A 27,967-nucleotide genomic window follows, 5' to 3' on the forward strand; every position below is an offset into this window, starting at 1 on the left:
AGCCTGTCCCCTGTGGGACAGCAGCCCCAACCAGCCCGGAGCTCAGCACAGACCGCTGTCTCCCCAGGAGCCTCTGGGGGCGAGGGTGCTCCCGGGCGGGGGCGGGGCTGCACTGTGTGGGGTTCTAGGGGATGTGGAAGGCACAGAGGAACTGCTTTCTGGGCACACGGCCACAGCCAGAGAACAGTGTGATTGGGAGACAGAAGCCGGCAGCTGGGCTCCTGCACAGCCTCGCATGGCCTGACGTCCAGGGAGCCCTCGGGAAGACCTGGGCGGAAACCAGCCTCAAGGTACCAGGGGTGGCTTTGGCCCCGTCCGCAGGGGCCAGGAAAGGGGAGTTCCCTAGTCCAGGAGAGACTAGTTAACTAGAACCTCTTTGGTTCTTCTTAAAAGTTAACTTTTTATCCAAACGACTAGAACTCAGTTCGGATGCTCAGATTTCCGAAGTCAGGCATGCACACTGCGAGAACCAGCCGGCTCCCCGGAGTTTTAAAAGCAGGAAGCTCAGAGCTTCCCTCCGTCCCTCTGCTACTCTCACAGCCGCCCCACGAGGGAGGTGCTTTCCGAGTCCCCATTTTACAGATGAGGAAACTGAGGCTCAGAGAGGGGAGGGCGCGGGCTCAGGGCTGTGGAGACAGTCAGCTGGGAGGTCAAGATTGGAATGAGCCCGGCCCGCGCGGCTCCGTGGTTGAGCGTTGACCTATGAACAGGAGGTCACGGTTCAGTTCCCGGCCAGGGCACATGCCCAGGGTTGAAGTCTCCATCCCCATTGGAGGAGGGCAGCCGATCAATGACTCTCATCATTGATGTTTCTCTCTCTCTCTCTCTCTCCCCCTCTCCTTTTTTCTCTGAAATCAATAAATTTTTTTAATTTTTATTATCAAAGATTGGGATGAAATGAGGGTCATTACCGCGGGGCAGCCCTAACTCCTAGGACTGAGACAAAAGAGGGGCCCCTCGCCCAGAGATGGTTTTGCAGGTGCCGTCCCCATCCGTCACTCCCTCACCCACTCACTCATGGTGCCCATGATGTTCGCTGGGCGCCTGCGATGTACCGGACACATGTCAGCATGTAAATGTGGATACACACACTCACTCCCCGCCCCCCTCCAGTTTCTTTTTTTCTTTTTTAATATATATATATATTTTGATTTTTTTTTACAGAGAGGAAGGGAGAGGGATAGAAAACCAGAAACATCCATGAGAGAGAAAAACATGGACCAGCTGCCTCTTGCACACCCCCTACTGGGGATGTGCCCGCAACCAATGTCCATGCCCTTGACTGGGATTGAATCTGCGACCTTTCAGTCCGCAGGCGGGCGCTCTAACCGCTGAGCCACACCGGTTTCGGCCAGTTTCTAACATTAGATTTATTGGGGCGGCATGGGGTTAAATGACTGCTAGGTCTCCAGTGTACAGGTCTATCACACACCACCGTCTACTCTGCTCTTGGGGGTGAGTCTGCTCACTCAGACGGGTGTGGCTCAGAGAGGGGGGTGAGGCCGCGGCCAGGCCCTGGGTCTTGGTTTCTCTTTCCTCGAAGGCCCGGAGCCCCCCGTTTCCCTTCTGGAACCTCCCCACCGCCCCCACTTCCTTTTTAAGACCAACCTTCTTGCCGCTCTCGCTGTCTCTTTTGCTTCCTCCGACTTGTCGAAAGGAAAAACTTCTCCAATGCCCGCGCCGCTGAGAGGAACAGCCTCGGCTAACGCAGGCCTCGCGGCTGCTGGCGGGAGGAAGGCGGCTTGGCCTCTGCTTAGAAGGTTTTTAACGGAAACCCCCGCGAGGATGCTCACGCCGCGGGGGGCCTGGCATTGAGGAGCCCCAGGGAGGAGTTCTTTATCGCTGGGCACACAGGGGCGTCCGCTGGACTCCTCCGGACCCCAGCGAATAGACAAACTTGACTTTGGGTAAGTTACTCCCCTCTTTGGCTGAGTCCTTGTGGAAAAGTCCCCCCACCCCAGCCCCTCCAACAGGGTCCACACCTATCTCCACTCTTGGTGCCTGTACTCACCCATCACAGCGCCTATTGCGCTCTCTTGCAATTGCCCGTCCTGCTGTCTGTCTCCTCTGCGGGCCTGGAAGCTCCTTGAAGCCACAACAGGGTATTATTCTTCTTCTCTCTGGATCCCCAACCCTCTGCACAAGACCTAGCATGTAGCAGGTGCTCAGTTACTCGTTCATAAGTAACGTGGTCAGGCCTCAGTTTCACCATCTGTAAAATGGGACGAGGGAGCTAGACTGAAGCCTCATCTCTTAGATGTTTCCTTAACTCCTGTCCGCTGGCAAACCATGTTACTGCTATCGTTTTCTCGGATCCTCAGCGTGGCTGCTATGATAAAATTGCTATCCATACGTCTGTTTGACAGATTAGGAAACTGAGTCCCGGTGAAGGGTTCTGATGTTAGACCTCCATAAAAGGCAATAGAGCACTATGGCTACGGGGTTAGGTTCTGTTGGTGTGTGTGTGTGTGTGTGTGTGTGTGTGTGTGTGTGTGTGCTTGATCCTGGTCTGCCACCTGCCACCTTAGTGACAGAGAACAAGCTATGCCTTATCTCTATACCTCAGTTTCCTCATCTATAAAATGGGAGTATGAATAGTAATTACCTCCTAGGATTGTGAAAAGATTAAATGAGATGATATTTGAGGAGCACATAGCAGTGGGCTTGTCCTGTAGCAAGCGCTCTATAAACAGTAGCTATTATTCCGTTATCATTTCTATACCACCGTACTATCTACACCTGTGACACCCCTGTGAGCCAAGTAGAAATAATTATTGATTTCTTTACCAGCCGATGATCAATGTCCAGGTTCCTGTCAGTGTACAAGAAAACCAAAAGCCAGTTTCATTCTCTTTGAGCTACGCTTGCAGAGGTGCAGGTATCAAGGCCAGTTTTGAGGCTACGAAGTAGACTCAAGACTTCTCAAAGTGGAATCCTGGGATTCCTGACATTCTGATCAATAATCCTGAGAATCCTGAGTATTTCTTAGAGGTTCATTTTTCTGAGTCAGAATATCTGAGGGTAAGCAGTGCAAAGTTTGCATTTGGAAGCCACTTCACGGAGGAGTCTGATGCACCCCAAACCGTAAGAACCGTTGCGCTAGAGGACTCGGCCGCCTTTTCCCCTTGCCTTTGCCCAGGTTTCTGGGTTCTTCGCTGCACACTGGGGTTTGTTTTTTTCCTTTCTAAGCAGATATAAGTGTACTCTTTGCAAGTTATACCCTGTGTCAGCAGTTGAGGTCAGGAGGCATGGTGGAGAAGAAGTGAAACTTTGTTGTGTTGTACCACAGAAAGCAGATTGTGTGCAGACTTGGGAAGTATCTTAAGCCACAGAATCCTTTGCTCCAATGAAAATATATGGAGGAAACAGATCAAGGTGCTGCTATCCTAATTGAAACAGGAGTGGAGGGCTCTAGACTTCAGCTCACTAAACATCACTCTCATCGCTAACGGACCTTTAAGAATCACAATAGCTCTGTGGAGCAGGTGGAAGATTGCAGACTCACTCCAAATTGTTAGAGACCAAAGTTTTTGCTCTGTGACCAAAGTTTTGCTCTGTGACCTTGGACAAGGTACTCTCTGGCCATAATCATCTACACAAATAAAAGAGAAACATGCAAATTGACCCTACCTATGTGACACCCATGAGCCAATCAGGAGCGAGTATGCAAATTAACCTACAAAAGATGTTGAGATAATTTGCATACAAAGGCATAGAGTGGCTGGGCAGGGGGGCAGAGGGAGCTACAGGAGTGATGCTCCAGCTGGGAGAGAGGACTTGCAGGCTCCTGGGGGGCCGGGAGCAAAGCCAGGGAAAGGAAGGCCTATTGTTGCACAAATCTTTGTGCAACAGGCCTCTAGTTTGTAAATAAGAATGTTGTATTTGTCAGGTCAGGGTAATAGCTGTTGTAACAGATAGACCCAAATGCATATACTGGCTCAAACAAAACAGGTGTTTATTATAAGGCAGGCATTTCTGAATGGAGGGTGCTTCTCCTCCACATGGCGATGCAGGGACCCATCTCATGTCCCTACTGTCCCCATGGGCATGTCGCTGATGAAGGAATGCATGGAGGTGGCATGCTTGCTTCTGAACTGCCTTCCACCACACCTAAGAACTAATTGTGTGACCAATCTAGTTGCAAAGGGGGCTGGGAAATGGAGTTTCCCAGCGACAGCCGTGTGTTGTAGAGGGGAGATTGTTTTTTGTGGACAACTGGCTTGTCCTGGCCACAGGTATGGTGGTTTCTTGGGTCTCTTCCATTCTCTGATCGCAAGTCTACATTTCTGTCAATCCCCAACCGAGAAAATTCCTACATTCCGGGCCCTAAACACGGGTTTCCCTGGAACATAGTCAACAGCTGCTCTCTTTCCCTCTGGAAAAAGGAAGCCAGGCTAACAATTTTTATTGAGCACAGCACATTTACCGAGCCGAAGCTTTTCATAACCACGATCTCACTTGATCCCCTTACGACCCTGTGGTGAAAGGTTTCAGGATTATCGTCCCCATTTTACAGGTGGGGAAAACGAGCCTCAGAGAGGAAAAGGGGTCTGCCCAAGGTCACATATAGGTCATAAGCAAAAGAACTCGGAGTTGAACTCAGAAAATCCTCCTCCTGCCCTAGGGTCTCACTGCCTGTGCATATGTATGCCAACACGTGTGCACACACAGGTGGGTGTGAAAATGCAGGGATAGGAACCCGAGTCCCTAGAAGGAGCCACACGTACTGATTATAAGGCAGCTGGGGATTGTTCTTGCCTGAGGAAGGCCGGTGACGCTGCGGTCAGGACCAAGCCAGGCACGTAGTGGGTGCTTTGATCGACTTCCTGTGTGAACAGGCCTGCGGTGGAGGAAAGGTCTATGAATGTGAGAACGCAGGATGAGTCAGGCCCAGTTCCTGTTCTGAAGGCCTTCCAGGAGGGGGAAGGAAGCAAGCTTGTGGCAGACACTTTGTGCTCGCACCTTCCGTGTGTCTGACACTCCCTCCGTAAGCCAGGAGGATGAAAAGGACAGGGTTACCTGCCCCCATTGGAGAGAAGAAGAAAGCGAGGCCCAGATGGGTTAAGGTTGTTTGGTGGGACTAGGACCTGGGGCTCCTGGTCCCTAATCTCAGCCTCTTTTCATGCCTCTAGGGGGAGGGAGGAGGCCCTGGGCCGGGCCTCGGTGGCAAGGAAGGGGGGTTGGCAGCCACTGGGTGCTGCTGCTGGACTCCAGGACATGCTGGCTTCAGGCAAAATTAGGAAACTTGGTTTTACTTCTCTTTCGGAACCTCCCTGTTTTTGCAACGATGGGCTCCGGCCTGGGAGAAAAGCAGTCGGGTTTCCTGACCCGCTGGACGAGACCGAGGGCGGTGAGTCTATTTGGTGCCGTCAGAGACAGACATACCGATGTCTGCTGGGCATCTCTTGACCACCGAACACGGTGAGAGCCTCCACAGCCATCCAGTCTGAGGGTTCAGACCCCAGCTCTGCCCCTTCACCTCCTGCGGCCTCAGTGACCCCATCTCAGTGCCTACTCCATAGGGCCCCGGTGGAATTAAATGAGTTTCTACCCATAAAGCACCGAGGACAGCTGGAGGTCAGCTCAAAGAAAGCCCTTCTATCTGGACTCTCAGGAAAACGGGCATTGAGATGCGCCTTTGCACATCTGGGCTGTGTGGGCGCCTGGCGCCTCGTGCCTCGGGTCCCCAGGCCAGTCCCTGGCCAGGCCTCGCCCCGTGGAGAAGCCCGGGTTCCCGTGGCAGGGCGGTGCTCCCTCCACCACAGACACACTCTGGTAACCCTGGCGTCGTAGTGGCTGACTCAGGAGGGCGGTCAGCTGCTAACCCCGGCAGGAAGCCGGAATCGGTTCTGCTTTTTCGGGACGGGAGTTGGGTCCTCTGATCCCAGCCCCGGGCGCGTGCTGAGGGCGGCGGTTGGGCAAGGAGGTGGGGGCGTGTGCGTGGGCGGTGGGTGCAAGCATCAGCAGCTGGCGCCCGGGGCTATTCCTTCTGGCACCGCGGGCCAGAGCTGGCGAGAGAGGCCCCACCTCCTAACGCCATCACATTGGGGGTCAGGACTTCAATGTATGGCTGGTGGGTGGGGGAGGGCCCAAGCGTGCAACCATAGCACTGAGCTCATCTCCACTCCCATTTTTCCAGATGGAAAAAGTGAGGCCCAGAAAGTGAGAGGGGTTTGTCTAAAGGCAGTGAGAGAGCCGGGACACAGCCTCCACACACTCCCCAGGCATTTGCTGAGCGCCTACTGTGTGCCGGGAGCACCTACTGTGTGCGGGAGCATGGGATACCGGGACACATGAGCTCTGCCCTCAGGGGTGTCAACAGAGTGGGGTTCATGTAGCCAGAAGGTTAGCTTTCACATGCACATGCACGGGAGTCCATTGCCCCTGACTCGCAAACACCCAGGACAATGCCCATCCATCCTCCATTCAGCTCAGCAGGTGGACACTGGGCCCTTCGGACGGCTCGCTTCCTGTTCAGTCCACGCCGAGCTAGTGCCTGCCCGGTTAGTGCATTCAGCGCACAGGGTCCGGCAGGAGCAGAGAGCGGGCGGCACTGACGTGGGACGCCAGGAAATACTCCGAGAAGGAAGCATGCATTTGAGCTGGTTCCAGGGATGAGTTGGCCTCGAGTGCTTGGAGGAGACATTGGCCAGAAATAAAAGCTGTCTCCGAGGGGAGAGCAGCGTGAGAGCCTTGAGGAGGAAGGGATGTCTGGGGTGGTGGGCGGACGCAGGGCGCGGCCGGAGGCAGTCTTGACCCTCTGCAGGGCCTGGCATGTCCCAGCCAATTTCCCGGGTGGTCCATGGCAGCCGTCCCCGGAGCAGCATCCTGTGGTCCCCGGGGCCCATCCTCCCCACACTCAGTGCTTAAACTTTCACATTTGGATGATGGGAGATTTCAGACAACCTCTAGCTGATGGAGGAGGAGATCCCAGCTTGGCAGAGGGCCCGCGGGTTCGCAGCGTACTCTCCTGGGCAGTTGGTTCCGTAAACTTTGCTACGGTGGCTTTTTTTGACCGAATCATGGGCCCCCTCTCTGACCCGGGACTTGCTGACGGAGGTAGGCACAGAGGTTGGGAGAAAACGAGGTGTTTCTTCCAGTTGATTCAGGATGGCACCTGTGGTCGGCCGGCGGCGTGTTTACAAGGAGGGAGAGGGACCGGCCTCTGTGCCAAGCTGGGCGTTCAAGTTTCCACTGGCTGACGTCAAGGGCCGGCCCTTAGGGAGCGTGTGCGATTTCCAGCCTTGTTTATGACAGGCTGGACTCCGAGGGGGGCCTCTTCGGCTGTCAGGGATGTGGGTCACGGAGAAAAAGGGGGTTCCTGGGGCGTGAACGGAGCGGCCGGCCGTCTGCTGGGTGGAAGCAGAGACCCCTCTGCTCCCAGGGACCTGATTGGAAACCTGATTCGGGACCTCAGAAAGGCCACGGGCCTGTTCCGAGCCTCAATTTCCCCCGCTGCATCTTGGGGCTCACAGAGGGGCCTTGCTCACAGGAGCCGAGGTGTGTGGTTCAGGCGAGATCGTGGGCGGCACAGCATTGGGGCTGAAACCCAGAACACGGGGACCGGGAGCCCCGAGCCGGGAGGGGCTAGCTGGTGGTGCCAGCGGCACGGCTTTGCCCACGCCTTGCCCTCGGTTTCCTGTGTTGGTGGAGAACACGGCCCAGCCGGGCGGCGGCCTTGGACGGCCAGCCCCGCCCCTCCCGGGGGAAGCCGGCCAGGCTGGCCTAAAGGGGCCTTTCTCTGGCTGTTTTCCTCTCCCCTCCCGCGGAAAGCCACAGGCATGGAGGAAATCAGGAGCAGGGCTCCGGGGAAGGGCAGGGCGGCTTTCCGGAGCCTGGCTGGACGATGCCCTCACCTCCCCATCACTGATTCCTGGCCCCGGGCCTCCCCTGGCCTGCTGGGTGGCTCCGGGGCCAGGCTGGCTGGCTTCCTTGTTCATTAAATGCATTGGGGTGACATGGTTAATACCATGGCCTAGGTTTCCAGGCTTCTGGTCACTGCATATTCTGGGTCCTTCCCCAGCTCCGGGGTCTCCCATTTCCCAGCACCGCCTCCTCCCTCCTCCCAGGAGCCTGAAGGAACTGGTAACTTTCACTCTCAAGTCTGGGCTGAGCTTCTGCGCAATCCTGTCCCCGCCAGAATGGCCTCCTGGGGCCGGCTGCCCCTCTCGGAGGATCACGGCAAACTCGTTGGAAATGTGGGAGCTGGGGCCAACTGTCCCATTTTATAGCCATGGAGACTGAGGCCCCGAGAGAGGCCGTGTGCTCACTCCCTTTTCTCTGCCAGCCAGCCTCCCTCTCTGCCTTTGACGGGCACCCCTGGCCCCCTCCCCCCTGCAAGCTGGGGCCCAGTGTGGGTCCTGCAGGTCCGTGCCAGCCTCAGGACGCGGTGACAGACAGGCGGGTGTCGGGGAGGGAGCCTGGCCCCCGTGGGTGGCGGAGTGCTAGCGGGGCAGCAGGAGACAGGGTGGCACTGACCGCTGCCGACAGGGCCGAGACGCAGCGTCAGCCACCTGCTCGGCCCTCCGCCAGATGTTCTAGAAACGTCTTCCGAGGAAGCCCACGACCCGGATGCCTGGGCCGGATCGCGTGGTCCCTCCTGCCCGGCGGCTCTGGGGACACTGGCCCTCGCTGAGCGCCACAGGGGGCAGAGCCATTGGCACGTGGGGACCGCGCTGTGCTCGGGCAGCCGCCCCGGGATGGCCCTGGAGACACCGGGGCCTCAAGGCTGTGTTCACACAGAGTCGGAATGTCCCTGGGGATGTGGGTCGGTCCCCAAAGTCCATTTGCATCCCCCTCTCCCCCCCATAAACCCGGGGAACATCCCAGCTCCGGGCTCCGGGCTCCAGTTCCCTGCTCCCGGCTCCAGTTCCCTGCTCCCGGCTCCCCGCTCCCGGCTCCCGGCTCCCTGCTCCCGGCTCCCGGCTCCCGGCTCCCGGCTCCCTGCTCCCGGCTCCCGGCTCCCTGCTCCCGGCTCCCTGCTCCCGGCTCCCGGCTCCCGGCTCCCTGCTCCCGGCTCCCGGCTCCCGGCTCCCTGCTCCCGGCTCCCGGCTCCCTGCTCCCGGCTCCCTGCTCCCAGCTCCTGGCTCCCTGCTCCCCGCTCCCCGCTCCCGGCTCCCGGCTCCCGGCTCCCGGCTCCCGGCTCCCTGCTCCCTGCTCCCTGCTCCCGGCTCCTGGCTCCCGGCTCCCTGCCCCCGGCTCCCGGCTCCCGGCTCCCTGCTCCCCGCTCCCTGCTCCCGGCTCCCTGCTCCCGGCTCCCTGCTCCCTGCTCCCTGCTCCCGGCTCCCGGCTCCCCGCTCCCGGCTCCCCGCTCCCCGCTCCCGGCTCCCGACTCCCTGCTCCCGGCTCCCGGCTCCCTGCTCCCAGCTCCCTGCTCCCTGCTCCCAGCTCCCAGCTCCCAGTTCCCTGCTCCCTGCTCCCAGCTCCCTGCTCCCTGCTCCCTGCTCCCGGCTCCCTGCTCCCTGCTCCCTGCTCCCGGCTCCCGGCTCCCGGCTCCCGGCTCCCGGCTCAGAAAGGCCAGGGAAGGCTCGGCGTTCCCGGGCGCGGGCTGGTGGCCAAGGCGGGGGCTGGGAGGGGACGGCGTGGCCCACCCACGGGAGGCATTCAGGGCGCTGCATTCTTCCTCCCCGGCCTTGGCCGTGCTTTCTGTCCCCACCCTGGCCTCCCTTCCTCCTTTCTCTCTTGATTTATGTCCTCCTGGACCCACCAGCCTCCGCGCAGATGCATTTCCCCCTCCCTTCCGGACAAGCCAACAGACTGACAGACAGACAGACCTGCAAGCCAGGGCACTGGGCAGCTCCCCGCCCCCCTCCCCCCCCACCCTGCTCAGGGGGCGGCCCCACCTGGAAGGGGCCGGAAGGCAAGGGGTTAAGGTGAACACTGAGGACGTGTCCGCTGCGGCTGACGTGAGGAAGTGACCCCGGGGCCTGGGGAAGGAGGTGACCGCTTATCCTGTGTGACTCCTGGCAACTGACCCGGCCGGCCGGGGTGAGGGAGCAGGGGCTGCTCCATTCAGCTCAGCAAAAAAAAAAAAAAAAGCTCATGGACCTCATGGGCTTTTCTAGAAGTTCTGCTGGTGGTGGGGGTAGGCGTGGGGGAGGAGAAAGAGGGGCGACCTGCTCTGGAAAATAACCAAACACGAGGGGGAGTTTATTTACAATTATTTTATTTCCGAGCTGTGATGTGAGGGCTCAGGGGACCTGGGAGGGGACCAGGCACAGGATTCTGCCCACTGTGCTCGCCGTAACCTTCCTGTGCCTAGTACAGCGCCTGGCACACCCTAGAGAGGTATATAATTAACGGAATGAAGGGGTGAAAAAAGAGTTTCTGATGGAGAGCCGGGACCCAAACACGATGCTGTCTGACTTCAGAAGGCGTTCTCGCCAGCCAGTCCTCCCGTGGACTCTTCGCACAGGTAGCATGACCCGCCTGCCCCGGTGTGCCTAGCACCGTGGTGGGCACACCGCGGCTCTCGAGCCACCTGCGGCTCTTTGGCCCCCGGAGGGTGGCTCTTCCACAGAACACCGCGGCCTGGGCGCGTCTACGCGGAAGAAGTGGCGTGAGAAGAAGTTTACGTTTAAAGAAGCTGGCTCTCCAGAGGCATGTCCATCGTCGTGCTGTCGGCAGTTGGCTCTGTGGACGGATGAGTTTGCCGACCACGGGGGCAGAGAAATTTGGTTTGCGTGCTGAAGGTCGGGCATCTCGGGACACCCCAGGGTCTGCCCCCCGGGGATGCGAGCCCGTGTCACCCTCACGCCGACCTGGTGGAGTGCCGGTGGAGAGAAGGAGTCAGTGACCCTCACAGCAGGTGCAGGGCCGGGCAGCGTGGGGACCTGGGGCTTTGGTGCTCAGCTGCCAGGGCCACCTGCCTTATCTGTCCCTCGAGGGCGGCTGAGCTTCCGCCCCTCCAGCCTCTCCAGCAAGTGTTTAGGATCCTGGCGTTTCCTCTGGGCTGGAAGCAGCTGTGTGTGTGTGTGTGTGTGTGTGTGTGTGTGTGTGTGTGTGTGTGTTTGGGGGGGCGACTTTCTCAGCAAGACCCTTCCCGGGTCGAAGTTCGAGCTCTGCCGTGAGGACGGTGACAGCAGGGCGATGGGTGGAGGGGAGGGAGCCTGTCCCTCCTCCCCCAGGGCCTGGAAACTGGGTGGGATCTCACATTCCCAGCGACCTGGCTGCTGGCAGCAGCACTCAGCCTTTTCGTCAACGGCCTGGGCCGGGGCCAGGGCATTCCAAGGGCCAGAACCCTCGCGAATGCCCAGGCGCGCGCCTGTGCCCGGCTGCCTCCTGCGCAGGGTGCAGCCGGGGCGGTTCGGGCTCCGGGATCTCCCGGGGGTCCTCCTGGCGGCACAGGCCCCTGCAACCTGCCCCCCCACGTGCCCCGGAGCCTGGCGTGTGAGGTGGGTGAGTCGGGTCTGAGGGCTCAGAGGTGGGATGGTAGATGTGGGCAGCCTACAATGCTGCCAGCCCCATGCTCAGGTGGGGTCAGGGGGTGCAAAACGTAGGAGGGTCCAGTGTGTGGGGGGAAGGTCCCTCGCGGGTAAGTCATAGAAAGTCCAGGGCAGTCCCGGCGATGGAAGATGTGGGCTCTGGTGTCAGAATAGCCCCAGTTCAAGGTGCCACCTCTGCCCCTTCCTAGCCGTGGGATCTCGGGCTTGTGGTTTTGCGTCTTGGTGCCTCAGTTTCCACATCTGCAAAATGGGGATGCAAATCCCCACCTTGAAGGTTTGCTCCGAGGAGAGGCACCAGGGACCCTGTCAGCACCCGGTGAGTGGGGGGTCAGTGCCGTCGCCCCCAGCGTCTCAGTTTCTGTCCCTCTCACCCCAGGGCTGCACCCCAGGACCCTGGGACGGTGGAGGAATCTGAGTCCCCAAAGGGAGGCCTTGCTGGTGAGATGCAGGGGAGGCTCAGGGCGGGGGGGGGGGGGGGGGGGGAGAGGGAGGGATGCTACCAGAACGCTTGTCACAGCCATCAGCCCATTGAAGCGGCTGGGTCCATTAGAACACAGGCTCTGGACTCCCTGGGACCTGAGTTCGAGTCCTGCTTCCACCTGGTGCTGGCGATCTGATCAGGTCCCTTTCGGCACCTCATTGTCTGCTGGGAAGTGGGGATTAGAGCATGTGGCTCTTGCTAGCCACGGTTTGCCGACCACTTGCATAGTGCTTTGATGCACCAGGTATGCTTCAAAACTTGACCAGGGCAAACTCATTTAATCCTTGCAACAGTCCTGTGAGTCAGCGGAAGGAACTGAGGCACCGAGAGGCATGGGGACTTGTGCAAGGTCACACAGTTGGTGAAGGGCAGAGCAGGGGTTTAACCCAGATGGCCTGGAACCGGATGTTTGCCTTTTTTCTATGGTTTATGTTTGTTACCTGTTTCCCTACCCCCACCTCCCCGCCCAGAAGGCCAGCCCCTCCAGGGAGGGACACGATCTTTGTCCCCAGGGCCCAGCTCTGGGCTTGGCGCATTATAGCTGCTCAATAAACATTTCTTAGAAGCGAGCGCCCTTGGTTTTTGAGCTTTCCGCTGCTGAATGTCAAGGCCATCTTATTGGAAGTTTCCCCTCCACTTCCTGGAGGGTTGAGTCAGCCTGAGAGGGGCCCTGTCCCGCCAGGTCCCCACCCCCGCCCTCTCCCTCACCCTCCAATGGGGCCTCTGTTCTCTGACCTCTCCCAGGCTAAGGTGCCAAACCGCACTCCTGGAACCCCGGGCCCATGCTGAGCGCACTTCCTCCCTCCCGACAGGGCCTCCTTGGAGGGGAATGCTGGGGGCTGGAGACAGGAAGCTTCCAGAAAAAAGATGGTCTGGAGGCAGCCAGTGAGGGGCCTGGGTGGGGCTGCCCAGGCCTCAGGGCTGCTCGGGGCCTGAGCAGAGGGAACAGGAGGGGATGGGGAAGGGGTGCTGAGGCCAAGGCCTCCAGGGGTCTCCAGTTCACCCAACGTCCCTGGCACCCACCCTGCTCTGAGCAGTCCCAGTGCCCTGCCGAGTCCTCCTGGGACCTTAATGGTGTGGACGGCACCGAGGGAGCAGCGGGAACACATTCCCCAGTTTCTCCTCTCCTGACAGTAATAAGTAATCGAGACTGTGGCAGGCACCAGGCCAAGCATGCCACCAGCCCTGTTTTCTTGACCCTTCACAAGGCTCAGAGAGGTGAAGTAACCAGTGCGAGGTCACACAGCCCGAAGGGGCTGCAGCTGGGCTGAACACTTAGCTCTAAGTGATACCTGATAGATCCTCCCTTCCTCCAGTTGATGGACAGACGTAAACTCCACCTGCAGCCAGACATTCCTGAGCACTGAACCAACCATCAGCACCTGCCAAATGCCCTACGCCCCCGATTCCTAAATCCCTAGGTCCCTGATCATAGGCCTTATAGGAAACCACCCATCAGTGTGTGCTGAGTGCCCTAAGCCCTGTCCTCTATCCTGCCCTTAAAAGTACATGGACCCCAGCCCTCGCTCTCTTCCGCTCTCTCTCTCTCCGGAAGGCAGCCGGCAGGGGGGTACCCTTCTCTTTAATAAAGCCTGTGTCCTGGCATCCCGGACTCCGGCCCCCACTCTATGTCATCTTTCAATACCTAACATGATTCCGGGGATAATCAGGAGAGGAGTCAGAAGCCCAGGCTGGAGCTCTTGATTCTGTGACTGGCAAAGGCCCCCAGCCCAGAGTGGGTCTGCCTCGGGCCAGCCTGCAGTGGGTGGGTTTAATAAGCTGGGGAGGGCGAACCAAGGGAGGGAGGGCGGGCCTAGGGCATAAGAACAACAGGATAGCTTAGGCCCATGGTCAGCACACCGTGGCTCGAGAGCCACATGTGGCTCTTTGGCCCCTGGAGGGTGGCTCTTCCACAAAATACCACGGCCTGGGCGAGTCTATGTTGAAGAAATGGCATTAGAAGAAGTGCAAGTTTAAAAAAAAGATTTGGCTCTCCAAAGAAATGTCCATCGTCGTCCTGTTGACATTTGGCTCTGTGGACGGATGAATTTGCAGACCACTGGCGTAGGCGGGCTGCTCTGGCTCACTGGGAAATCAGGGCCGCGGGGGCCTCAGAGGCAGTTTCAGGGATTAGCCTGGGACGAGCTGCCGCTGCCCATGGCTCCCCTGGATGCAAGTCTCACGAGGACGACCCTTTGAGTTTAGGAGATGGAGGGGGGTGATCTTCATAGAATATTCACTAGCTTCTCCAGCTGTGCCCTTGCAGGGTTGTTGTCTCCACTGATTGGTCAGCGCCAGAGCAGGGGGAAGCAGCTGGCCCTGGCGTCTCCACCCTCGTTTTGCTGATTTGCTGGTCTTGGAGCTGAAATCCCGCTGAGGCCTGGAGGTTATATCTCTAGGAAGGTGACCTTCCGTATCTGGCTGTCAATGGCTCAGGCAATTTATTTGCTCAGCTGTCTCCGTTTCTTCACCCCAGGTGCCAAGGAATTTTCCTAGCTTCTTGCCATCCTGCTTCAGCCCTGCTCACTACTCACTTGCTGGGTCACGTGGGGAAAGATCACCAAAGGTGGCCGAATCAGTTTGCTCGTCTGTGCAATGGGAATAAGGGGGCCGTGGTGTTGTTGGGGACCCTGACCCTCCAGGGGGCGGACTTTCCTTCATCCCGTTCCTTCATCTTCATGGAGCACGGGTGGGGGGGACCACCTCAAAGTCCCAGAAAGGCTGTTGTCCCTTTGCATGCTTTGACGCCCTGGGCCGACAGCGTTGAGGCACCGTCTTGATTTCCACCCAGGGGCTTGAATCAAGTGTGAACAGGCTTTGCAGGGGCTTTGGCAAAGGATGTGGGGGTGCCGGGAAGGGAGACCGGGCTGAGCTGAGGTGGAGGGGCCGTGGCCACGGCTTCCTCATCCGGCCGGGGCCGCGTGTGGTCTGGGAGGAGGGGGCGGAGCGGGACCGCAGGCTGCTGCCTGGCATCCAGACACCCTCCAGACTCATCTCTGAGCTCTGGTGACTTCCAGGAACACAGGTCTGTGCTTTGGTTCAGAACCCGCGAATTGCACTCACCCTGGTCTCTCCCCGCCCTCAGGCCCCGCCCCCAGCCATTGTGGGGAGAGGACCCTGCCTGCACTCACAGATAACATCGCTATCTGATTTTTTCTATACCGACATCTGCTGGGCGCCTACGGTGGGCTCCGGGGCCTGTGTCCGTATCATCGTTCCATGACGCTCACGCTAACTCTGGGAGAAGGGAGGCATGGGATCAGCCCCAGGTTACAGATGGGCACACGGAGGCTTGGAGAAGAGAGGTCATTCGTCCATGTTCACCGAACTAGGAAGGGCCGTGGAACTTGGACTCCCAAGAGAGGGCCCCTGAGCGGGTCTGCCTCGGGCCAGCTGGCTGTGGGTGGGCCCTTGGCTTCGGGTGGGACACATTTCACAGCCCGAGTCCGGGTGACATTGGGGGTGCGTCTGCTAAAGCTGGGGGCAGTGAGACACAGGAGGGCCTTGGGTAGAGGAAGCAACAGGAGAGGCCCCATGGGGCTCACTGGGGAGTCAGGGCAAACGGGGCCTTGCAGGCAGGTCCCGGGGTTAGCCCGGGACGAGCTGCCGCTGCCCATGGCTCCCCTGGTTGCACGTCTCTGGGGTCCCCCCGAGTTTAGGAGGTGCACGCTGTGGGGGAAGGGAAGGCACAGGCCTGTGGGTCATTTGTCGCAAAGGCTTTATCTCTCTCCTGCAGGTGGGAATCTTCGCGAAGATAGCAGGGGAGGGTGTCGGCAGAATCTTAGTCAACTTTCCCAGATGTGTTCCGTCAGGGGCATGACCTCTGCTGATTGGCAGCTGGTGCGAGGGTCCCTGGCCCACCTGGCGTAGAGGGGCCTGGGGAGCCGTTACTTCTAGGGCAGTGACCTTCTGCACCAGCCATGAACTTCTCGGCCTGTGGGCTCGCCTATCTCAGCGCCCGCACCCCACATGCTCAAGCATTTTCCTAGCTTCTTACTATCCTGCCTCAGCACAAACCCTCAGCGTGCAGGCTCCAGGCCCACGCTGGGAGATACAGAATATATCTTTCTTAAAAAATATATTCCTATTGATTTCAGAGAGGAAGGGAGAGAGAGAGAGAGATAGAAACATCAACGACGAGCAAGACTCATCCATCGGCTGCCTCCCACACGCCCCACACCGGAGATCCAGCCCACCACACGGACATATGCCCTGACCGTGACTTCCTGGTTCATAGGTCGATGCTCAACCACTGAGCCACACCGGCCCGGCGAGCAGCTGAGAACTCAGAAGCAGGAAGTCATGCGATGAGGTGTGCATTTTCGAAAGCCCTCGCCAGCTACTGGGGGGGAAATAAACTCACGGTGGTGGCTAGGGGCTGTCGTAGTCATCCCGGGAGCAGCAGTGACGAGGTCTGTGCGCTGTTTAGGGGACCGTGGGTAGGATCTGACAGATATGGGGTGTGGGAGGGGGAGGCAGGGGCAGTCTGGGCTCTCCCTCAGGGTCTCAGCAGGACACAAGCTACCCATTCAGAATGGGTGAATGGTGAGAGCTGAGGAAAGGGGGCGGGCATAGAAAGTGTGGGCAGTGTGAGGGACACTGCAGCGATCCCAGGTCTACGGTGCACAGAGACCCTCCTGTCCTAGGCCGAGGGGCCGAGGGCAGAGCGGTCACGGCCACCCTGGGGGCAGAGGGAGACCCTGCAGGAAGGGCGCTGGGAGAGTGAACGCCTGGGCTCGCTGTCCCAGTGCCCTGCATCCCCCACTCCTAGAGGTCAGAGGACAAGGAGCCGCCTGGGGTCACTCCTGTGGGCCAGCGGGCGGGGCCCAGAGCCGCAGGGAGTGAGTGTGGGGACAGCACCCAGGGGGGGAAGGAGGGGCGCTCTCCGGGGGGCACTCGAGGCATTGCAGATGTTGGGGTGTCCCGCTTCTGGGCTCTCCCCAGACACTGAAGGTTTCTGGGGGCCCCTGCCTCTGAGCAGGTGGGCTGTCCAGGCCCAGAGGCATAAGCTCCGGGGTTCGCCGACCCCTGCACGCACCCAGTCTCGGCCAGAAGGAAGCGGGCAGCGGGCGAGGCCGCCGGTGACTCAGCGTGACTCCCGGTGTGGGTGTGGGAGCGGGAGGAAACGCTCCCAGCACAGAGCTAATTCTGTCCGGGGACGGCGGCCAGACGCACCGCTGGAACAGCAGCTGGCGCTGTGTGGTTTTGGGGTCTCGGGGTGCCTCAGAGCTGGGGATTCGGGGACTGGAGCCCTGGGGGGTTTCCTGGAGACACCTGGGGGTGGGGGACCGGGAGGCCCCTTTTCTCTGCCCTGAAGAGTGAGGCACTGGGGATGGACCAGGCGGGAACCGGGCAGGAAGCAAAGGCCTGGGGGACGTGGGGACATTGCTGGGGAGAGGCGGACGGTGGGGACCGGGATCGTGATGTCTGGAAGGCTCTGGAACGGCTCCGCCGCTGCCTGAGGCTGTGCCCTTGGACCAGTAGGAACAGCAAAGGGGTCAGGGAGTCTGGTTCACATCCTGAGCGGATGCCTGGAGGCTGTGGGAGCCTGGCCGGCCACCCACCCGCTGAGCGAGGTCCCCCTCCACCTGTGTGCCGAGGAGGCGCCATGCAGAGGCCTCCGGGGTGGGGGGCGCCAGGCGGGGTGTCCCAGGCTCTGGGGATGCGCCCGCCACAGCCCAGGGTCCCCCTCCGGGTGGCTCAGGGAGGTCCATGCGCTCCCTCCTGACCTCAGTGTCCCCAGCTCCAAAATGGGGTGCCCTCCGAGGGGCCTCGCAGCCCCTCAAAGCCCTTCGGAGGCTGAGACACACAGAGGCGGGGCCTCCGTGCTGTCAGGGTGGGCAGGGGTGCGGGTAAAAGGGAACTGGAGCCAGGCCACACCCTGGGGAAGGGCCTCCGGGATTCCCCGAAGGTTCCCACGCCCCAGGGCCAGCGGAGGAGGCGTCTGTGGGCTCTGACGGGGGTGGCTGATGAGGTGCCTGGGGCCCAGGGCCACTACCAGGGGCAGTTAGTGCCATCTGCCCGGAGAGCAGCAGGTGGGGAGGGCCAGCTCGGACAGCTGGGCACACAGGTGAGTGATGTCGGCAGGTGAGGATTGCTGAGCCTCTCAGAGGGGAGGGTGGGAGAGAAGGAGGGACAGGGTGACATAGAGAGAAGATAGACAGGGAGACTCCACAGAGAGAGAGAGAGAGAGAGAGAGGAAAAGAGAGAGAGAAAGAGATAGAGGCAGAGAGGAGACACATGGAGAGAGAGGCACACACAGAAATCAGGCAGAGACAAGAGAGACATGGGACAGACTGACACGGACAGACAGCTATGGTTGGGGGGCGGTGTGTGCAAGGAGCTAGCTGTGTGACCTGGGAACGTTACTGACCCACTCTGGGCCCCGGTCTCCTGGTTTGTAATCGTGCTTAGACCCGTGCCGGGCCTGCAGACAAAACTTAACAAAAACTAAGCAGAGAACATCCGTCTCAGGGTTTTGCACTCGGTGGTGGGAGGACCAGATGTGACCTTGAGCGGGTCTGCGGGGCTGTGGGCAGGGCGGTGCCATCCACAGCGGGACCTTCTGCCTGTGACCATCTGGTCCCCGGGATTCAGTGACCCAGGCGCTGCCCGAACAGAACCCCAGGCAGGGGTTTGGGGGGCCCGGTTGTTGGCTTTGGGTGTCTGTGGACCTCGGGAGGGGAGAGGAGGGGCCGATATAATGACACCCCTCTGTCCATCTCCATCCTTTCCTTTCCTCGCCGCCCTGGTTTCCTCTCAGCCCCGCTCTCTGCTCCCCCTCCTCCCGTTTCCGCTCCCACAGAACCGGTCTAATTGGTTCAATGTGTATCCTAATGGGCTCCACGTGTATCTTGTGATTCCACCATGTTCTCGCAAAAATCAAACCAAATCGAGAAACATGCGTGTGGCTGCTTTCACACGTGCGTTTCCAACGGGCTCCGTGCTGGGCGGGCAGTGGCTTCAGGATGCTTGCATCCCTCTTTGCGGTGTGAGCCCTCTATAATCTGTCGCTTCTGACAGCTGCACAACATTCACCCGCCCTCTCTCTTCCAGCCCCAAGGGCCATCGGGTGGTAGGTACCTACCCAGGACCGCTCTGTACTATTTTTGCAATTTCTGTGAGTCTGAACTTATTTCCAGAGTTAAGTAAAAAAAAAAAAAAGTCACAAAAAGAGAGGAGTCTAGAGATTGTCTTCCTCCCAGCATTGATTCCGGAAGCTCATCTTTTTCGTGCTAGCTCATCCTCCCAGCAGCCCTAAGAAGCAGGTGGGGCACATACTATTATTCCCATTTTACAGATCACACAACCGAGGCCCAGAGAGGGGAAGCGACTTCCTCAGGTGTCCCAGCCAATCTCCTGCCTTCTGTACCAAATCCTCCATGGCAGCCTCTCCGAGGCGCCTATGGGAACTGTCCAAGGAAAGGCCGGGCACGGCTGGCCTGGGGGTTGGTCTGTCCCAGGAGCCTCCGAGAAGACCAGCACTGGGCCCCCGTTCCAACCCGGGTGTGAGTTCAGGGTCACAGGAAGACTCTGGGAGCCCAGCCCGGACACCCCATCTGCTCCCCGGGCTCTCCCGGGAGCTGAGGGCGGAGGAGGGACCAGCTGATCCCAGGATCACCTGCCCAGGGCTGTAACAGACGGTGCTGCCTTCGGCAAATGATTCCCACCTGTGCCCCGGACCCCAGCCAGGCTGTCCCGAAAACTGGGGAAGGGGGAAAAAGATCTGAGTGAGGAGGTGTCCCCGGAGGGTGGGGCACCGGGAAAGGTGTGAACAGACATGGTCAAGGCAATGGCCCTTGCTCTCTTGGGGTGCCCTTAGGACACCCGCTCCCAGTGAGAAGCGCCCTTGAGAATGCAGGGTAGGGAGCCCCACTGCTTCCCCTGCAGAACGGGGCTGCTTCCTCATTCTTGAAAGTTCAGGTCCTACCACGGCTCACATTTCCCTTTTTGAGTTGGCCACAAGGAAGCCCTGAATCACATTTGCAGGTCAACAGCAGCAATGCCATGGACCCTGCTGGTCTGCAGGTTTTTAAATGGGTTTGGGTTGGTCCTTATGTCTATAGCTATTATACTTGATATTTGTTTTAGTTCCTTATAATAAACTAGAGGCCCGGTGCACTAATTCATGCACTAGGGGGGTCCCTCGGCCTGGCCTGCAGGATCAGAGAAGCAAAATCCTTGCCTGTGCTGCCCTTGACCTGCCCTTGGCCCCAGAGCTGGGTGACGAGTGCATGGGAAGCCTGGGTCCTCTGGCCTTCCCCGCCCCTCCCACCTTCCCAGGCGAAGGCCATTGTAGGAGGGAGTTAAAAGTGGAAGCCTGCCAAAACCAGTTTGGCTCAGTGGATAGAGCGTCGGGTTGGGGACTGAAAGGTCCCGGGTACGATTCCGGTCAAGGGCATGTACCTTGGTTGCGGGCACATCCCCAGTAGGGGGTGTGCAGGAGGCAGCTGATCAATGTTTCTAACTCTCTATCTCTCTCTCTTCCTCTCTGAAAAAAATCAATAAAATATATTAAAAAAAAAAAGAGTAGAAGCCTAAGAAATAATCACCATCATGATAATAATAACAACAACAAAAAGAACAGTGATAAAAAAAATAACAGCCTAGTTACCCAGTTACAATCCTGTTCTAAGTGCTTCGCAGGTGACATTTAATCCCCTCAACCATTCCCAATGATTGTGGTCATGCCCATTTCATAGATAAGACAACTGAGGTGCAGAGAGGGTCATGGGAAGTTCCTACAGACCGAGCCTTTGGGTGCGTGGCAGCCCAGAATCGGTGTCCTTGACCGTTCACCCCAGGACTGCCTCGTCTGGGGGCAGAAAGGAGCTTGGGGCAGGAGGGATGTCTGTGGGGACAGACAGAGGACAGGCCACGTGCAAGCTTGTGAGTGGGGTCCCCGCCCAGGGAGAGCCGAGGGACTGGGGTGTGTGTGTGGTGAGGGGGTAGGGTGTGGGGGGGAGGACATATACCAACTAAGGACACTGACTCGCTCAGCTCTCAGGAGGAGGGGTGAGGGGGGAGCGGGCAGACATGCCCAGAAGATGTCAGCGCCACCCTGAGCCGGCCCAGCCTGGCCCCCCTTCAGAGATGGAAAGAGGTGGCCCCTGACCCCAAGCTGCTCCCAGCCCAGCCAGAGAGCCAGACGGGACGTCATCTGTGTCCCCAGAGCGTCTCTGCAGACGCCGCAGCGCCAAGTGCTGGGTCCTGAGTCCCCGCTCCTCTCCACCCTCCTCCAGGGGCTCAGACACCGCCCCCCTTCCCCCCCCCCCGCCGCCCAGCATGGCCGTCAAACTGGGGGCATGCTGGGAGGTGGGGCCCACCCTCCTCCCTCCTTCCATCATCTTTTTCCTTGATGTTGTTGTTAGTCCTCAGCCGAGGCTGTTTTTCTAAAGATCATAGAGAGTGTGGAAGGGAGGGGGAGAGACACAGAGAGAGAAACGGCGACGTGAGAGAGACACAGCGACTGGCTGCCCCCCACACGATCCCTGTCCAGGGACCGAGCCTTCGAGGGAGGTACGTGCCCTGGACCGGAATCAAACCCGGGACACTTCAGTTCTGTAAGCCTGCGCTCTATCCACGGAGCCAAACCGGCGAGGGCTCCTTCTGTCATCTCCGAATTGCCCTTCAGGCTCAGCTAATGGGTCAAAACGGGAGCCTCCTGGGGCCTGAGGAAGCCTCGACTCCCAGGCCGGGGAGCACCCCTGCCTGGCTGGGGAGCACTTCTTCGGCCTGGCACCTGGCAACCCCCTGTGAGCTCCACAGAGGCCCCTCCTTCACCTCTCCCTGCTTCCCACCTGGGATGGGGAGGTGATGACTGGGAGGTGATGACTGCAGCGCAGGCAGCCTTCCTGCTCGGAGAGCCATTTCCTTGTCCCTGGGGCCTGCACAGCCAGGCACAGGGGATGGATGGGGACGCCCAGCCATCACATCACGATGTGGGGGCAGCATGGAGCAATGGGGAGACCCCTGATTCTGCAGACGGGACTCCAATCCCAGCCCTGCCACCTCCTGCCCGGAGGCCTGGGCACCTCTGGAATCTGCTCCCAGCTCCAGCCCGGAGTCCCTGGAGCCCAGGGTCCGCCCTCCATGGAGTTTTACAAGTAGCTCTTGTTGCATAAAACCAGGTGCAATAAAATGTAACCTTGCGTCCATGAAGGACCGGCAGTGAATTTAGATGGAGGGAGGCTGGAGCGATGGGTGATGGAGAAGCGCCAGTGGGCAGTCTGGCCGGACTCAGACATCCACCAGCTCGGAGCCCGTTTGTCAGGATGGGAGGAGCCTGGGTGGTGGGAAGTGCAGGGATTCCAGGGCACTAGGGTCCTGGGTTCAAGTTCCAGCTCAGCTGCTCGTGAGCGGAGTCACCTCAGGCTGGTTGCTTTGATTCCTTTTCCATGAATCGGGAGTGGCAACAAGAGGAGTATGCCAGACTCCGACCCAGCAGCTGCCTACTGTTCCCCCTGCAGGAGTACCTGAGCCCGGTGGAGACTGACGGACGGGCCAAGGACCCACCCCGGAGAGCGTTGGACACCTTAACGGTGAACGAACGGTGAGGAAGTCCTGGGGTCTGAGCTCATCTCTCCACAGGCGCCGTTGGGGTCCATGGGCAGTGTGGGAGCCCGCGGAGCTGTCCCCTGGGCCCTGGGACATGGCTGGGACCGAGTCCGTGGCCCCGTGCACCTCTCCTCCAGTGCCCTCAGCATCGTCACTCCCCGTTTCTCCATGATCACGGGATGGTGGATGGATGTTTGTCTCCCCAGCTAGACTGTAAGGGAGCGGGGAGGGCTCCAGAGGGGCAGCCGAATGCGGTTGTCCAGAGGGCAGATTCCGAAGTTCGGTTCACACTCAGCTGGAGGGCCTCGGACCAATCACCTCCGTGGCCTCCCCTGTAACACAGGGTCCCTCGCCCATCGACCCCGCTGAGCTTTTGCAAGGATGAAGAGCAGTGTGTACAGGTCAGGGCTTCAGGATGGTCCCTGGTGGGTAGGAGGTGCTGGCCGGCTCATTGGTTAAGTAAATAAAATGGCAAAACAGGAAGCCGCTAGAATAAACTGGCGAATAGAATCGAATCAGGGGCATGGAAAGGGAGTGGGATGATGATCCTCAGGGGGAACGGGGTTTGGGGGGTGGAGGGTGCAGGAAGAGATGGGACAAAAATCGTACACCTATGGATGAGGACAGTGTGGGGAGGTAAGGGCAGAGGGAACAGGGTGGAGGGGAGCTGTGGGGGGGGGGGGAAGGAGAAACAATTGTAATAATCTGAACAATAAAGATTTATTAAATTTAAAACAACACACACAGGAAGTAGTTACGCTAAGGAACTGGCCTTGTGCCTTGCCAGGGAGGACCAGGTCGGGCTTGCTGATATTGGTTGGCCTCTCTCTCTCTCTCTCTCTCTCTGTCTCTCTCTCTTTTTTTTTTAATAATCTTCTAGTCTTTTCCTTTTCTTTCTTTCTTTTTAATATATTTTATTGATATTTTACAGACAGGAAGGGAGAGAGAGAGAGCTAGAAACGTCGATGAGGGAGAAACATCGACCAGCTGCCTCCTGCACACTCTCCCCACTGGGGATGTGCCCGCAACCAAGATACATGCCCTTGACCGGAATCGAACCCGGGACCTTTCAGTCCGCAGATCAACGCTCTACCACTGAGCCAAACCGGTTTCGGCTTTTTTTTTTTTTTTTAACAGAGAGGAAGAGAGAGGGATATAGAGTTAGAAACATCGATGGGAGAGAAACATCGACCCACTGCCTCCTGCACACCTCCTACTGGGGATGTGCCCGCAACCGAGGAACATGCCCTTGACCGGAATCGAACCCGGGACCCTTGAGTCCGCAGGCCGACGCTCTATCCACTGAGCCAAACCGGTGAGGGCTTGGTTGGCCTCTTGAAGGCAGTCCCTGTCCAGGCTCCTCTCACGGCCTCGCGGTCTCGGTCTCCCCTTTGCAGAGCATGGACGGGGAGGACGACAACGTGTCCTACTTTTACGAGGACGATTACCTCAACGGCTCGGAGGCCATCGTGATCCTGGAGGAGTTCCAGTCCCCGGACGGCGGCGGCGGGGCCTTCCGGATCTTCCTGGTGGCGGCCTACAGCGTCATCTGCTGCCTGGGCATCCTGGGCAACGGCCTGGTGATCTTCGTGGCCGCCTTCCAGGTGAAGAAGACGGTGAACACCATCTGGTTCGTCAACCTGGCCGTGGCCGACCTCCTGTTCAACCTCTTCCTCCCCTTCCACATCGCCTACGTGGCCCTGGGCTACCACTGGGCCTTCGGGACGGCGCTGTGCAAGCTCAGCAACTTCCTGCTGCACCACAACATGCACACGAGCGTCTTCCTGCTGGTGGCCATCAGCGTGGACCGCTGCGTGGCCGTGGTCCTGCCCGTCTGGTCCCAGAACCACCGCAGCGTGCGGCTGGTGTGCGCGGCCTGCGTGGCCATCTGGGCGCTGGCCTCCCTGCTGAGCGTCCCCTCCCTGGTGTTCCGGGACACGGTGCTGGTGCACGGGAAGGTCGTGTGCTTCAGCAACTTCAGCCTGGCCGAGGCAGCGGCCACGCCAGGGGGCCCCGGGCACCCCCACCCGGGCTCCCCGCCGCCGGGGGCCCGCTGGCACCTGGCGGTGGGCGCCCTGCGCTTCCTCTGCGGCTTCCTGATCCCCGTGGTCGCCATCACGGCCTGCTACGTCACCATCGTGTGCAAGCTGCGGCGCAACCGGCTGGCCAGGACCCGGAAGCCCTTCCGGGTCATCCTGAGCATCATCGTCACCTTCTTCCTCTGCTGGTGCCCCTACCAGACCCTGTGCCTGCTGGAGCTGCGCCACAGCGCCGTGCCCGCCGCCGTCTTCACCCTGGGCCTGCCCCTGGCCACCGTGCTGGCCATCGGCAACAGCTGCATGAACCCCATCCTGTACGCCTTCATGGGCCAGGACTTCAAGAAGTTCCGGGTGGCCTTCTTCTCGCGCCTGGCCAACGCGCTGAGCGAGGACGCGGGCCAGTCCCCCGACCACAGCCACCGGAACTCCACCAGGATGTCGTCCGTAAACGAGAGGTCCTCCAGGATCGAGAAGGAGACGGGCATGTTCTGAGACCCCCAGCAGACACCCCCTGGCCTTGGCGATCCAAGGCGCTGTCTCCCCAAGGTCGCAGCGGGGGCCTGGGCAGCGCCCACCCACGCCTGCTGCATCTCACACGGGGCGGACGGTATGTGGAGCCGGGCACACCCAGGGCCCGGGGCCCCTTTCTCCTCCCGGCGGCATGGCGGGCAGGGCGTGCCCAGGGGCCCTCAGCCTTGGACCAGCGTCCCACGCTCCTTGGGAGACCAGCCTTGACCGCCGATGACAACGACGCAAAGCACAAGAGGGAGAATTCTCCAAAGCACCGCCGTGGACCGCCATGAGCACGAGACACGGAGACGATGCGACCTACTGTGCGCCCCCCCGGAAATGACACAAACACTCTCCCGGGTCCCATCCCGGGTGAGCGGAGGAGGGCAGAGCACACCTCTCCCTACTTACCCATCCAGCAGCCGGCCGGATGGATGGATGTCTCACTCCTCTGGATTGGGGGGCAGGGCATGTGTGGGGACCTGGGAGAGGAAGGTGACCGATGAGCCCTGGGCCGTGCATTGCCTTTGTGTCCGGCTGTCCTAGGAGCACAGAGAACAGGCCCTGAAGGGCCGTAGGGGATCTTGGGGGACGGGGGGGGGGGGGGGGCGGGGGCGGGGGAGGAGGAAGGAGAAAGATTCCCGTGGGCTTTGTGCTGAGCTATTTTGGGGGTGCGGGTGGTGCTAGTCCTTTCCCCCATCCCCTGTCTGACTCCATTTGTTCCTGGGGTGACTCCCAAGGGGTGCTCCCTGGCTGGGTGGAGGGGGCAGCTCCCTCAGCAGCCCCCACCGGCTCCCAGGGGCTCCTCTCTCCCTTCTTCATCTATGGGCTCCGGCTGGAGCCACTCAGAACGAAACACTCCGGGGCCGAAGGTGAGCATCGAGGGCCTCCCCCCCCCCCCCGTCTTCTCCCCCCACTTCCTCCCCCACGCCTGCCTCGCTAGAGACCAGCTCCAAGGCAACTGCAGGAAGCTAGGTGGAGTCCCTTGCGGCTGGGGAGGGCGTCCAAGGGCCCGGTCGCTGAACTTGAAGCGGAGCTTGGAGCCTGACCTTGACCTTGTGGTCTGACGTGCAGGCCTGGGAGGCAGGCATGCAGGCCGTGGGCACGGTGCCAGAGGCTCGGAGCTCCTGTGTGCAGCCCCATAGCCTCTTCTCACCTGGGACAACTGGCCCAACCGCAGGCAGCCAGCCAGAGGCTCTGCCTGACCCGAGTCTAGAGAATGTATCTATGGAGAATGTCCTAGACCTGTGGTCGGCAATCTCATTCGTCCACAGAGCCAAATGTAAGGTGACCAGACAGTTCTGAGTCCCGCAGCGTTTTAAAAAAGCCCCGACGTTTGGAAAGAAACCTTAGCCCAAATATCAACAGGACAACGATTGATGTTTCTTCGGAGAGCCAACTTTTTTAAAACGTAAACTTCTTCGAACGCCACTTCTTCAGCATAGACTCGCCCGGGGCCGTGGCATTTTGTGGAAGAGCCACCCTCAAGGGCCCAAAGAGCCGCAGGTGGCTCGAGAGCCGCAGTTTGCCGACCGCGGTTCTGGACTCTAGCCGCAGCCTGCCTTTATTTAGCACTCCCACGGTAAGCACCGCACAGGTGGGATCCCGCGACTAGTCCGCCTCGCCGCTGCCCCGCGTTAGGCACCGTCACACGTGACTTCCCTTTTGCATGGGGAGCGTGGGAGGCTCAGAGAGGTTCAGGAACTGGCCTGAGGGCGCCCAGCGGGTCTCCGCCAGCGCCTGGATTCGAACCTAGGTCTCCTTCGCCTCCAATAAGGCTGCAGAGTCGTAAGGTTTTTGAGAGGGGCTTGGGATTTTTTTGACCATAAATACATATGCCTCGGTGGATTCATCGAAACGTCGTCGTCGTCATCACGGCCTTTTTAAAGTCAGCTTTGCAAATCGTTTTTCAAAAGAGGACAGCGCCGCTTGGCAAAGACAATGCCGCTGCCCTCCAGCTTCCCGGACGGCCATCCACACTCACCCGAGGGCTCCCTCCCCCTCCTGCACTCGGGGAAGGCAGACAGCGGGGACAGGCGGGGACAGGCGGGAGGCAGGTCTCCGAGGGCTCTGCCTCCTCTCCCCTCCCGGTCCCTCCATCCCGAAGCCAGTTCTCGGAGAGGCAGCAAGCAGCTGGGATGTCTTCCCGGCGCCTGGCGAGCGCCAGAGCCCATGGGCCATTTGGAATCGCACCTCGTTAGGAGACAAACTGTTCCTTCCCTGTCAGCTGCCACGAGCCAGCCCTGAATCCATCCCAAATCCCACGCCGCAGCCTCCGCCTGCCCGAAGCAGCCTGCCCTCGGCCAGTTTGAGAGCAAAAGGGGGGGCTTTTCACATGGCCCCCCTGTCTCCAGCGACCCCTCCTCGCCGTCACAGGTGAAGCGACTCAGGCACAAGATGGTGTGGGACGGACTCTGGGTCTCAGAAACCAGCCACTTGGGCCTCTGAGCCCCAGGACGGCTGCTTTCTCAGCTCGGTGCCTCGCTCCTCCCGCTGGGCCGGCCGAGTGCAGGCCAGGCCGCCCTGGGGGAAGCCGGGGAATCAGTTTGTCCTTGGAAAAGCCGGTGCACAGGAGCAAAATCCAAACCAGCTGTTTTCCTCCTTCCGGTTGGGCCTCCTTTCTCTGCCCCGAATCCATCCCTCCTCCCATCCATCCATGTCCATAGTCCTCTCTACCTGTCCCCCGCTCCCCCAGGCCATCAAAACCTATCCAACACCTACTCCTGGCCAGGCCCTGGGCTGGGCCCTGGGAATACAGGGCGATCCAAAGATACAACCTCTGTCCTCGTCATTGGCCAGTGGGAGAAACAGCCAATAATTCAAAAAAACAAAACAACCGCCGAAACCGGTTTGGCTCAGTGGATAGAGCGTCGGCCTGCGGACTGAAGGATCCCGGGTTCGATTCTGGTCAAGGGCATGTACCTTGGTTGCGGGCA

At 59.7% G+C, this 27,967-nt stretch overlaps 1 protein-coding gene across 1 annotated transcript; it reads left to right on the forward strand.

Annotated features, from left to right (window-relative positions):
* CMKLR1 (chemerin chemokine-like receptor 1) lies at nt 1–27,967 on the forward strand. Its single transcript, XM_045585647.1, has 3 exons — nt 1–290; nt 22,395–22,477; nt 23,880–27,967. The coding sequence occupies exon 3, from the start codon at nt 23,883–23,885 to the stop codon at nt 25,011–25,013; it is 1,131 nt and encodes a 376-aa protein (XP_045441603.1). The 5' UTR covers nt 1–290; nt 22,395–22,477; nt 23,880–23,882; the 3' UTR covers nt 25,014–27,967.

The sequence above is a fragment of the Pipistrellus kuhlii genome, unplaced genomic scaffold (genome assembly GCF_014108245.1).
Source record: "Pipistrellus kuhlii isolate mPipKuh1 unplaced genomic scaffold, mPipKuh1.p scaffold_m20_p_20, whole genome shotgun sequence".
Taxonomy (NCBI): Eukaryota; Metazoa; Chordata; class Mammalia; order Chiroptera; family Vespertilionidae; genus Pipistrellus; species Pipistrellus kuhlii.

What these genes read in the sequence shown, in the direction of transcription:
- CMKLR1 (XM_045585647.1), top strand. Translation starts at nt 23,883, where the DNA reads ATGGACGGGGAGGACGACAACGTGTCCTACTTTTACGAGGACGATTAC.